The sequence below is a fragment of the Synchiropus splendidus genome, chromosome 19, assembly GCF_027744825.2.
Source record: "Synchiropus splendidus isolate RoL2022-P1 chromosome 19, RoL_Sspl_1.0, whole genome shotgun sequence".
NCBI classification, from domain to species: domain Eukaryota; kingdom Metazoa; phylum Chordata; class Actinopteri; order Syngnathiformes; family Callionymidae; genus Synchiropus; species Synchiropus splendidus.
In genome coordinates this window covers 9,784,421-9,797,181 of record NC_071352.1, presented here as the reverse complement: position 1 = coordinate 9,797,181, position 12,761 = coordinate 9,784,421, and the positions used below count along the sequence as shown (strand labels likewise).

Below are 12,761 nucleotides of genomic sequence, written 5' to 3'. Positions count from 1 at the left end.
CAGGCTTGGTTTTGTATAAATAATCTCTGCGGTCTTAAATTAAAGGGCTCGATATTACTCGGAGTCTGTCATTAAAGCCACTCTCGTCCCCCAAAAATAATTCCGCAAACCATGTGCTGGAGAAGAGCGCAGCGAAACGATTTAACAGTTCAAAGCGCGCCATCTTGTGGAGAAAGCGCGCTGTTGCATCTCTTGGTGCGTCTCAAAGATATTAAGGTGGTCGTCTGGATGGCTGGATTTGTACCACGACGAATCGAATCCCTGTCACTTTTCATTCTCATTACATTGAAAACAAACAAAGCAAACAACAAAATAAGTTTTTGTCCTTGTGTGAATAACTTGTATATTTCGTGTCGGATGCAATTTATATCTTTTTTTTAATACGCATGTGTGTGGTTCCATCTTCTTCTAGTGGCCTCTGTGTGACTTTTCTGTACATTTCATTTTTTAATATAGTCCAAGGACTTCCATTTAAGCCTTTTTGCAACCAAACCTCCAAGTTTTGTGGAAAAAAATTACAAAATTTTACGAACAGAGCTCCTACTAAATAAAAAGAGACAAGTAAAACAACAAAACAAACTTGATGATGTAGCTTCTGAAGAAACTGCGTGTGAATGCTCTGTGTTGCTCCCAAGAGCATTCACACTAAATATGTACATAATCAAAGGGCCTAAATGGGAATTCATTTTAGTTAAGCAAAAAATATGTGGGTCAAGACCTAGAAATAAAACTTGGTGAAGAAAAAAGAAAAACCCTTTTAAATGCATACAAATGCAGAAAGCACCAAAGGGGTTAATGTGATAAGAAAGAGGTCATAACACTATTTGTAGAGCAATAAATGTGTTTTAATTGTGACAAATGCTAAAATCCATCACTTGAGTTTCGCTTGTGTCATGAAGGAGGGCACAAGCCAGGTCTAGCTGGTGGAGTCTGACTTGCATTGGCAAGAAGAATAAGCTGGAAGACTTGATCCTGACTCACTGATCAATACATTCCATTATACGGTCGTGAAGAAACAGTTCATGAAACCTAATTTTAGAGCTCATCTGAGGTTTGTAGAGCAGACAGTGCCATCTAGTGGCCTACGAAAATTAGGACTGTTTCATGAAACCTCATCAGTAATATACCCACCAGACCATAAAGCGAACGTACAGAAAATCACACTTCAACCTGACGAAACGTGAAGTTTTTGGAGGGAGCCCAAGGACCGTTTGCAGATACTGTGCTTTTTCACATTACATTAAAACTGAATAAGGGCGGTTCATCCAGTAATGGAATTGTTTTTGACCTGATGTGTACAATTCAGACGATATAAAAGGCAGAATTTACCACTTTTGCTTCTGAGACTCCATTACTGAATCGCTCTTGGTTTCACATGAGCACGGGTGAGTGAAAGGGCTGCTACTTTGAGTCTGTCATTAAAGTCTGCCTTGCGTCAAAATGAATCCACAAACCACACAGACTGTAGAGAAGACATCAAAGGGTCTGAATGAGTCTGCATCCTTTCTCTCATTTCTACTATGTTTGGTTTAGAACCATTTCACCATAGAGCATGGATTATGCCATTACAGGGAGAAATTAAACAACAGGGTCAGACCCTCCATTTGTAAGGGTCCAACCTGATTAGAAAGGAAGCATTTGGGAATCCACAAACTGAATACACTCAAGGAAGTATTATGGGATTTTCTGTGATCTAAATATTAGCCACTTGGTGCCTTGTTCCTTCGCTGTCACTCCTCTTCCTGTAGTGTAGAGGAGGGGTGTCAAACTTGATCCCAAAGGGCCGTGTGGGTGCACGTTTTTGTTCCAACATGAAGAGTGTAGTCACTCTGGTGCTGCTTGTTTGGTTAGAACCAAAAGGTGCACCCACACACACACACACACGCCCCTTGTGGCTTTCAGTTTCATCTGCAGTCTGTCTTCCGTGAACGTCCGTATGGCAACCATTGACTGGTGTACTGTATTTTTGTGTTAATATATTGCACTTTTTTTTGGATAAACTGACTGTTCAAGAAAAAATATGACAAAAATGGATAAGAAAATAACAGTGTTTGATTCATTGTGTTTAACCCACCTAAGTGGGAAGAAGCTACTGCTGAAAGTTCTGGAAATCTACTGCCACCTGCTGTCCAACTGTACTCATTTAAATTTGACTATTTATTTTGTTTTAAAGTGAATGAAAGACCACAACATTGAGTTAAAAACCGAACCAATATGTAAGTAAAAGAGCGGCTTGGTGGTATGACAATATCAAACATCCTAAATTTTGCAGCACAATATGGCTGCCTTTCCCTAAACCGTGCACTAGAACCGAGATCCAACTTTAGACTTATGATCTGAGTCTTTATATTTGCAGAGTAAAACACACAACGTCAGACATTGATGGAGTTGAGTCCAGTGAATGTAGGTCACTGTCTGCAGACACATCCCACCATATGTCAGTTGGAACACTGCCTGCATGAGGAACGTGTCATCTATTCTCTACCAGGGGACGAACTTGTACTTATTTATGATGTTGACAATCTGGCAGGTGTCACGGATGTGAGCTGTCAGTCATGTTTTCCAGCTCTTTTAAAGTCAGGATCCTCTCACATCAGACACGTCTAGGTTCGATGTACTCACGCATTCAAAATTGTTGTTTGGGAGCTGTGAAATTTAAATCTACATCTCAGCAGTTCGGAGTCATTCATTTCACTGTGATCTTTAAATAGAAGCGGAATACAACACACCGAGGGCCACTACTCTTGTGGGTAATACGCTTTTTATGCTCTTGTAGTAGCAGAGTAGCCAAGAGTGATGTTGTCTTATTGATAGTGTTCCAAGACTCAAACGTGGAGTAACCGTTGATCTTTGAAGATTCTGTTTTTATGTTCAGTTGAGAAGACACAGAGGCATTTAAAAAGCCGAGGCTTGTAAGTGCACCAGCAGGTGTCACTAGAGTTCCATCTCTCCCTGAACACCATATATAATTATTCATGTGAAGTATGGACTGTCATCATGTTGTTGAATCATGCTATCTGAGCATGTTTCTTGCATTATTGTCACATATTTCTTTTTAGCTCTTCAAATTTCTTTTTCAACGTTAACATTTAAATTCCCGTCAATGTTGTTTATGAAGTTGGAGTTTATCAGCTAAATATGTTTTATTTATATTTAAATTATTATCATTAACATATTGCGTATTCAATGTTGGTCATCTTTCTGATATTGTTTTTTATTCAAACATATCTTATCAGACAATGTTGTATTTGATCAAACGTCTTGTGACACATCGTGCAGGTTGTGTCATATGTCTGGGAAAAAAAAGTGTTAAAGAACAGAATAATGATGACTACTGAGAGAATGATGAAAGAAGAATGAATGTTATCAAAGAAATGACCTTTTATAATACAATATATATTTGAAGAAAGAAAAAGGTAAAAGAAAAAGGTTAAAAATAAAACAAAATAAACAAAAAACAAACTGAAAAAAGGGAATAAAATTTAAAAAATAAAATAAAAAATAACTTATAGGTAAAAGATACTGAAAAAATAGTAAGAGAACTTCTGAATGTAATGATGAATAATAATGAAACATGAATTAAATTAACATATGTTGCTGTTATTCCCATGTAAAGCATTTTCATGTTCAATTATAAAAACTATCGATGTAAAGCCATCACTCACAACATTAATAATCTCAGCCTGTCAAGTGCTGTGGTTCTGTATTAGTGGGTCGAAAAAGATATTGAATATGAGTTTCATGTTTTTACTTCATAAGTACGGAGGCCAGTAAAAAGTGCTTTTTTGGGGAAGGAAACATCTTTTTAAACCACATATTTACTCACCATGCTCTCAATCCAAGTTTCCTTTTATGTTTCCCGAGATTAATTTCACACCATCAGATTACAATTTCAGCGGAATAATCGCGTTAGGCGTGTGACAAAAAGAGTCTGATGAACGGAGGCAGAAGTCTGGATTATATAAAGCTCCCAGCGCGATGACATAATTTGCCTCCACACCCTCAGGTGCGGCCTGTTGTTTCATCTCGTGCTCCCAGATGAACCACTGAAGGTGGACAGACAATTTCGTGACAATCGATGAGTCAGCTGACCTCCTTTCTCCCTACGTCTAGATATCAGGTGGCTGACTCTCTGTGGAGGTGTTACCAAGGAAACAGCCCCTATGTATTTATAGCGAGTGACGGAGTCGACGTGGAGAAAGGGGAGACGGATCAGAAACACTTGTGGCAGAACAAAGATGGGCTGATGATTGTAATGATTTGTCAGCAGGAAAGTCTATTCATTTTGTTGTACGCTGTAGTTCTGGAGGCCAGTCATCTCTCACCTTGCAGCTGCTGCTGGATATTATCCTGGGCTTAATGATCGTGCTAATGTTCTCCTAAGGTTGGAGTTAAGGTAGTTATTATGTCCTTACTGCGGCGTGGAAGTGAATCAATTCTCTGCGGCTCACCCCATTTGCCGCCCGCCCTTAAGTACATTGTGAGTTTCCAGCCGCTCCATCTGAATCTGAGTCGACCTCAACTCATGGAGCCTTGCGTAGTTGACCTTCAAGTTCACCTTGAGGATCGGCGGACCGTATTCCACTGCAATATTTATAATAGGCGCCCAGTCATGATGCTCACCGAGGGGAAACGCATGACAATCGATACACGAGCAATATGCTCAGCTAAATCCGATCCTGTTTTTCATGCGCGACTGCTGAGTTACAGTTTTTGGCGAGCGGTGATCACAGAAGGTGCTCAGCAGTGTTCCTGTGGCTGGACTGGCCTGCTAAATCCTGTCCAACTCCCACACACTCCACAAGAAACAGGAGTTCACCAGTGACTCTGCTTTTCCTATCATATAAAGACAAGTCATCGCTTGACTTTCCGATCGCCATGGAAACACGTTTGTCCGGTTAGATCGCAGTGACTAACAGCTACTCAGAGGCCAACATCCTGTAGAGCGTAGATGTGTGGTTAAAAGGAAGATGAAGGGATTGTCAGTTAAAATGTTTTGTGGATTATATGTTTATATAATTCTGAGGTAATATTTGTTAACTAAAAAGACTGTTTAATAAATAGAAAATGGTAAATAACATGCCTAACTAATAAGAGTATTCTTGAGATGCATAAAAATGAATAAAAATAGAACAATTAAAAAAATATATATTTTAGCTTGAATGGCGAGTCAATGCAATATTCATCTCTCTGTTGTTTTAGAGAGATGAATATTTTTTAATAATTTAATAAACAAAATTATTTCTGAAAATACAGAATTCACATCAGAAATGATGTTATAATAAAAAAAAATATTGAGATGAGTAACAATAATGGTAGTAATAAGATCTTTAAAAATATATATATAAATATATAAAAAATATATACAGTGAATATGTAAAAAAAGGAGCAACTTTGCACATTTTTTTTCAGTATACTTAAAAAGAAATAAAACGTATGAAAATATATTTAATGATTGAGTGAAAGTGTCATTTATCAAAAGTATACTTAAAAATAAAATAAAACCTTTCTATTGCAGACAAACCTATTCATAAATTAATAAAAAATAATAGTAATACTGCAAAAGTAATTTTCTACGTAGTCTGGTCCACTGCAGGGTCACATTTATAACTCCTTGTTGGTGGAAGTTTCAAAGTCCAGACATGATAAATGCTTGTCATAAAGTCGAAACAGCTGTGTAATGTGGGATTATCGAATAGAAAACAGGAGTGACATCAATCACCGTGGACGCCGAGTCCTTCACGGTTATGACCTGCACCCGGAGGAATCCACTCTGTTCTCTGCTGGAGCTGTGAAGGTTGCACACTTGTGTGTGTTGCGGAAGTGCTGCAGAAGGCTCTTGCATTTAAACATGCACTTTGAGCGGACAAGGTTGAAAAATGACTGATGTTTCCTCTGATGTGCAAAGTGATCACCCCTGCGCCCCCCCAAGTTCTCCAAAGTTATCTCCTGCATCCGCCCGTCCACAGTCCCACTCTAATAAACTCAGATTGCCAGTTTCCACTCAGGCGAGGACAGATCTATTGTGCTGTAGAATGTGCTAAGGATTTCTGGGTCGATGAGCTCGGGAGCTGAGGAGAGAAAGAGGACAACCAGGACGAACTAAGTTGCTTTAAACTCCTTCAGGGGAGCGAAAATGTTTGATAATTTCTCCATGAAACGTGCGAATGAAGAGACCAGTCGACCGTCCTCTTCAGTATGTAAATTTGAAAGACAGAACCTGTTTTTAATCAGACAGCCAGAACTTTCTCCACGCTCCTTAAATCTCAAATATTACTTTTCAAGACACTGAAGATGAACAAGGGAGTCGTCTTCGCTGTGAATGAATCAAGTTATTTTGACATCTACAATGGTCCTTCGCTGATAATCTGCCACATCCTGATGGAATTTACTCACATAGAAGTTGTGAAAAGATCCAGTACTTTTTAGCTTCACATACACCTAATAAATCAGTTGGATACGCTCCATAGTTGAGTTAAAGTCATGTGGGTCTATGAACCTCTTCGTAGATATAAGTAATTTTTAAATGAAATGAGAGTTGAGAGGACTGGCAGAAATAGTTTTCCCTTTCTCCATGCTCAGCAAATTTCTCTTCACAAATCCAGGAGACACTGAGAATGTGACTCCGACGGGTGACTTGTACCTGCATGCAATCTGAATGAGTTGGCGAGAAATGATTTAAGAAGGAAAATGCACTGTTCTCACCCGTGTGTCTGAAGGGTGGACACCACAGCAGGTCTCAGTTGATGCTTCTCGTCTCCAGTCCTCCAGGAGATCGGCTCTGTTGGCGGAGCTGCGGTCACACATTTTGAGCGTTTAAGGTCAATAAAAGAACATTAGTGGTTCAAAGAAACTTAGCATTTTAAAAGGCAACTTTAAAGATATTCATAGTAATAAGTGCACATAAAATATCTTCCCAACTCAGGCATGAATCCCTAATCCTGTAATAGGTTTTATTGTGACACAGCAAAATCATTCTGACCTGAACTCCTGAAGCGTTTGAGTGATGTCACCTGCAGTCTGTGACTTGTCTGTCACTTAAAGGAATAGTGTCTTATCTTGCGTAAAGCTGTGGGACGAGAGTCAATCATGGTTTATAACTTCTATAAAAAAATATTCAGTTTCAAATGAGTATAATAAATAGAATATAATGAAAATATAAATACTTAAACAAAAATCATTTTTTATTATAATGTAAAGAATGTAAAAAAAAAAAAGGTTGCTACTTATGTGGGGCTCTCTGGACATTTTCTTGGTAAAAATGACTGAAAGTGTAGAATGATATTTACATTGACATTGCAACATGATTCCCAACACATCAACTGACAGATTTCTGTTCCAACCAAACAAGCGTGCACAGTTTCACCAATCAGGTGTCAGTTGAAACAAGCAGCACCTGACTGACGAGCAACTGATAACAGCTTTGGTTGAAACCAAAAACAAGGACCCACCGTTGTGGGTTTGGTTACCCTTGTAGTAGAGGGACAAAATGAATTGAAGTATGCTGTGATGGACGGAAAGTATCACTTGGTATTTTGATGCATTTATAGAAAAAAAATTGAATATACAATTTGCTTTGCCAATGGCTGTGATCGAAGGAGCTGCTATGTAACAACTCCTGCGAGATAAATTCCCTTTTGCTACTAGCTCCGTTGCTAGTGCATTTGTATGCCAGAACAATTGTCGGAATATATAATCCTGCAGCAGAACAATACTGCCGCAAGTAATTTCATACTTCTTTTTAGTGTAAAGGTTGGATCATCATGTGATATTCCATACTTTCTCAGCTCATTTTCAGGACTGGACGCTTTACTGCGAGTGGAGGAGAGCAGACCCCAGTGGACACGAGCCAATGAAGCATCTGGACATGACGGACCAGCGGATGTGTTGTGTAAGTCATGTGCAGACTGACCATACATTATTCATGGCTCTCATCATGGAGAGGCTCTCCGTCCTCTTTTATCTCTCCATCTCCTGCCATTCCACTTTCTGGTCCCACCTTCTCCCCCTCTTCACTTTCTTAGCTCATCAGCACCCATTAGCCTGGACAGCAAGGAGAAGTCAGTGTGTGTCTGACAGTAAAAATCTGCAGTCTGCTCTCATCCTCCACTCCAGGCTCTCTTCTTCTTACTATCCTTGTTTTACACGTCCGCTAGTTCTGTCCTCAAATAACATCTGAACCGGGGCACGAAGCTCAGGAAGCTGCATTGTCAGGGAGGTGGAGGATTCCACTCCTTCATTGATGTGTCTCTATGTCCTTGAGCGAAGCGCTGTAAGTCGAAGATGATCACACGGCGGAGGATTTTTCCCCTCCGTTTTGAGCATGATTTTTAAAAATCAGAATCCTACATTTTAAATATTCATAACCCTGGTGATCAAAGGGATTTTAATTCATTCAATATTCCCTTTATTAACATAGTGCTGATAATAGCCTGTTAAACTACTTTGAAGGAAACAAACTATTGTCCCTCAGCAGTCATTAGAATAAAAACAAATGCTGTGGAGCATATTTAAATTAGTTTTGTCGCTGTATCGGATTTACTTCTCACTTATGGACAAATAGCTTCACAGTACCGGTATAACACAGTGTCAACAAAGATGTGAATACTAACAGTAGCATTTATTTACGTTCGTCTTTAACTTGCCACGGCACTCTTGAGACTACATTAAAACTGTGGCGCGCAAAATAAAGTGCTCTTTAATAACCAGTGAAAATATTGTAAGCTTTAACAGCAATACTATCAAATTTTCTCTGACTTTTTTTTTTGATGACTGGCGTGGTAGTGCAGACCACCTGCTGGGCCAACCGATCAAATAGTGAGTGTTAAGTCACTGTGCATCCTACACCTTCCGCGGTGCATGTTGGCATGTAGGTGTTTTAATTTAGTAAAAAGTTTTCCTTCCCTTGTGGTATTCCAAGTTATGCGGCAGGGTTGCATGCAGAGATGGTGATCGGACATTCTCTTCAGATGTCACTTGGTATAGGACAACATAGGATTCCAAAGTCACTTAGGAGACTTTTACAAAACAGACACTGTCCCAAGATGAGGTCAGTTCGGCTCAGAAATCTGAGAAAACCTGGGCTTTTGCCCCAGACTTGATCCCGCCTGGAGAGCTGTGCCTTAGCCCTGGACTCCCTTTTTTTTAGCTGGTTAGAAAAAGGGGGTAGTATGTACGTAGTATGAGGCGCAGAGGCTGCTCAGTGGGGCCTCGCACCCGGGACACAGTCTATAGGGTGAAACACCTCTTAAAGAGTGGTGCTGTTTGCCGCTTTGGGAGTGAGAATTTGTTCTTCAGGCCCGTGATTGTCCTCACAGCTACACTCGTGACCACCAAACTGTTTCCCCCCAGGGGAGGGGCGGAGACTGCGGTTTCATCTGACTGTGACGCCGTCAGCTGCACCTCTGTGTTTACATTCACTTCTTATGCTCTTTTCCTTGTAGCCACGCTAGCTAGCTGTGACTATGGTTGTGGTGCTGATGTTACGTAGCAGTGGATCATCTACACTAGATTATTGTACGCACATTTTTAATCTGATTTTAGTCTTAGAATTGTCTTCAATAGACGGTATGACGTTTGAACCAAGCTGGAGTCAGAGTGGTGGACAGTCATGTGTGCAGTTTTGTGCTGCTATCCACAGACAGGCGGCAGAATGGGGAGCTAACCAGTAGTGTTCAGCTTTCCTACAGCGTGATGTATGAAGCTGTTCAGTGGCCTGGTGGTGCTTGCCTGTGGGTTCCTGTATTTTCTACCTGAGGACAGGAGGCTGAAGAAGAAATATTAGGGTTCTGCCGGTAAGGCAGGTGTGAAATATGTCTGGCAAGGAGGCAGAACGGCTTCCGTGCTACGATGTTCATAAGCTAGTGGTGTGGTGATACAGATGAGATCAGCAGAGGAACCGGTTCTTTCAGGGCCATCAATGGTCGATGTTGGTCTTCTGCAGTGAACCACCGTCCTTTGGTTTTCAGTTGCCCTTCCACTCAGTGTTGGCGATGAGGGCCACTTGAGCACTTTAATGTAAATAAAAGATGTGAGGATTTCATGGTTCAAGTTCAGAACATTGCCCAGTTTGTTTCATGAGTCAGTCTCCATGGTGGACACCGTTTTTCAAAACTAGTTTAGAAGTGCTCCTCATGCATTTTTAAGGACCTCTGACCTTTCTACAGTGCAGACAGCACCAAGCTTATAGATCGGTGCGGCTTATGTGTGAACAAGATTTATTTTCTGTGGTTGTGGTGGTTAATATTCCATTGCACGCTATGGTCCAGAATTTACGGTAATATTCGTAGTGTTATTTATTTAAACATTGTCAGAATGAGTTGATAAGTTGTGTTCTCTTCCAAGTATTTGGTCATGCTATCCCCCATTCTCTGGCAATATTGTGAGTTTGGACAACGTTCTACTGCTTTATCTTGTGAAAACATGGTCACAACAGTACGTTATTGAACAACAATAGCCTGCACCTACAACAGGAACTGTGAGTCAAATCTGAAATTCCACTTGCAAAGTGCGATTGTCAGCATCTTGCTGGGTCACAGTGTTGTCAGTATTAAAATTGAGTCTATGGGCCACATAAAATGACCTGAGGTGCTGAATTTGGCCCCTGAGCCAGGAGTTTCGCATCCATTACAGTTTGTGTTTATGTTCCAAGGGCATTATTGGAGGGATGAGAAGCCTTTATGATGGGATTTGTTTTTCAGGGAGTGTCCAGGAAAATGTAGTGCAGTGGTCTGTGTTGCCCTGAAGCCAGGGTTGTTTGGTGACGCGGGTATTGATATTTATGTTCCCAAACAAACAGCCGAGCCATGATGCTGAGATTACCATCCTCTGGTGCCCTTGTCGGTCTCACCCTCGACTGCGCTCTGGTTGCCATGCCAATCCGCTACACTACAACCTCGCCTTGGGGCTTCATCATTAGCTGCTGTTGCCACTAGGGTTCATTTCAAGTGTTCGCTCTCTGCTACATTCTCTCCATTTCACAAGCACCTCCCCTCTCTAGTTCTCGTGCAGTTGTTGCTACAAGCGTTTCTCCACTGTGCTCCCTGCTAGCTTATCTGCCAAGCCCCCCCCACCGGACCATATCCCTGGACTCCCCAATTATTTAGCATATTGTGGAATGTGCCCAAAGCATGGCATGTAGCATCCTGCATCTTTAAAAGAGAGTATAATGTGGAGAAAAAAAGGCATGGAGTGAGCAAGTGAGAGAGAGTGGGAGAGGGTTCATTCTTACTTATGAGCTGAGCATCCCTTCACCGGCATGCACATTCTCCTAAGGCTCCCACTGCTGAAGAATACGCCCCTCTCACTCACTCCCTCTCTCACTCTCATCCAGGCTCTCTCACCTCGCTATCACACACACGTGCTCCCAAAGCATACACAGGCTCTGCTGCTGGACCGCGTCCATCTCACCAAGGAGCCGAGGCAAGGGAAAGCCGAAGCGAGAGCAAGACAAAGAGAAGGAGGAAGGTAGAAGGAGCGGCGCAAATAGGATCGCAGGGACCAGCGCGAGAAAGGAGAGACCCAGCGCTTTGTGAGGAGCCAAGAGGGAGGAGGAGAGGGAGGAAAAAGAGGAGGGGAAACAGGAAACGCGATCACTTTCAGCTGCAGCGGTCCGTGTCGCAGCATGGGCAATGCACCATCCCAAGGCATGTCAACCCTCTTTTCTTACATACTTGTGTTTTTTGTCTGCTTTTTTTTGTGCTGTACAACCAGATTCTGGGAGCGGGGGGTGGTGCTGGGGGTGGGGGGGTTCCAGAGACAGGCATCTCTAGAGGAAGGTGATGCTGGAGGATGGCATCGGATTAGGTTGGGAGTGAAGCACCTGGGGACTGGGACTGCCGATGAAGATGAGGGCAAAGGTGATGAGAAGAAGAATGGCAGGGTGGAGACACAACCAGTGGCAGCAGTGGATGGGAGGGGGGCGGGGGGGCTGTGCCACCAGTGAAGCAGGTGTTGATGGTGTGTAGCGAAAGAGAGATTAAAGCAGGTGATTTTGTGTTTCGCTGTTTGGAGGTCTCCTTGCCACTGTCTGGTCAATCCAGTGGTGATGAAGGCTGATGATACCAGTGGCATCGTGTCATGGAGAGGAAGAGGATGACAATAAGCAAAAATATTACTTGCAGCTCGGGAACAATTACACAGTACGCCGGGAACATGGGGGATGGTGGTGTAAACGGTTGAATGGGTGGGTCAAACCCTGATGCTCTCTGTCTCTGACATGTTCTGGTCACTAACTCTCTTTTCCATTTGGTCCTTTTTTTTCCCCCTCGATCTTGCTTCAAAAGGTCCTTTTCATAAGGTCAAGCTCATTTATTAATAATGGACCTTGATCTGCACATTTCTATCGTCTGATAATGAAAAGAGATGGAAGACGAAAAGAGGAAACGCGTTGTTTACGGAGCCGGAAATTATTTCTGACGGGCGTCATGAGGAGAGATAAAAGCGAGAGGTAGTCGGAAAGGCATCACATTTCAGAGTGAAGGGCCGTACGTCACGGCTCAACAAATCCATCCACCCATTACTCTTCCTTCTCCCTCACCTGCCTCTCTACCTCCACTCCTCTCCATCCCTCGCTCGCTCTGTCACCCGGGGACATTCGGTAGTTAGTGTCAAGGCAGCGACAGAGTCTGCAATATGAAAGACAAGGAAAGAAAGACGGCAAGTCCGAAGGAACAAAAGACTAAAAAAGGGCTACTCCGTAGGTGGACAGGTGAGTTGTGATGACAAGGACGTGGTTGTTCAGCAGTGTTTTGATTTTTATT

General features: G+C 42.0%; 1 protein-coding gene across 3 annotated transcripts in view; it reads left to right on the top strand.

Moving 5' to 3' along the window:
* Nucleotides 1-11,286: 11,286 nt before the first annotated feature.
* srcin1a (SRC kinase signaling inhibitor 1a) overlaps nucleotides 11,287-12,761 on the top strand; it is a 111,926-nt gene continuing 110,451 nt past the window's right edge. For 2 of the 3 annotated variants that reach the window (XM_053852758.1, XM_053852757.1), the window contains exon 1: nucleotides 11,999-12,709. In XM_053852758.1, the coding sequence (XP_053708733.1) occupies nucleotides 12,634-12,709 (76 nt within the window). In that variant the 5' untranslated portion in view covers nucleotides 11,999-12,633. Of the gene's footprint in view, nucleotides 11,646-11,998; nucleotides 12,710-12,761 lie in introns of those variants that run through there. The other variant, XM_053852761.1, reaches the window with a different exon arrangement.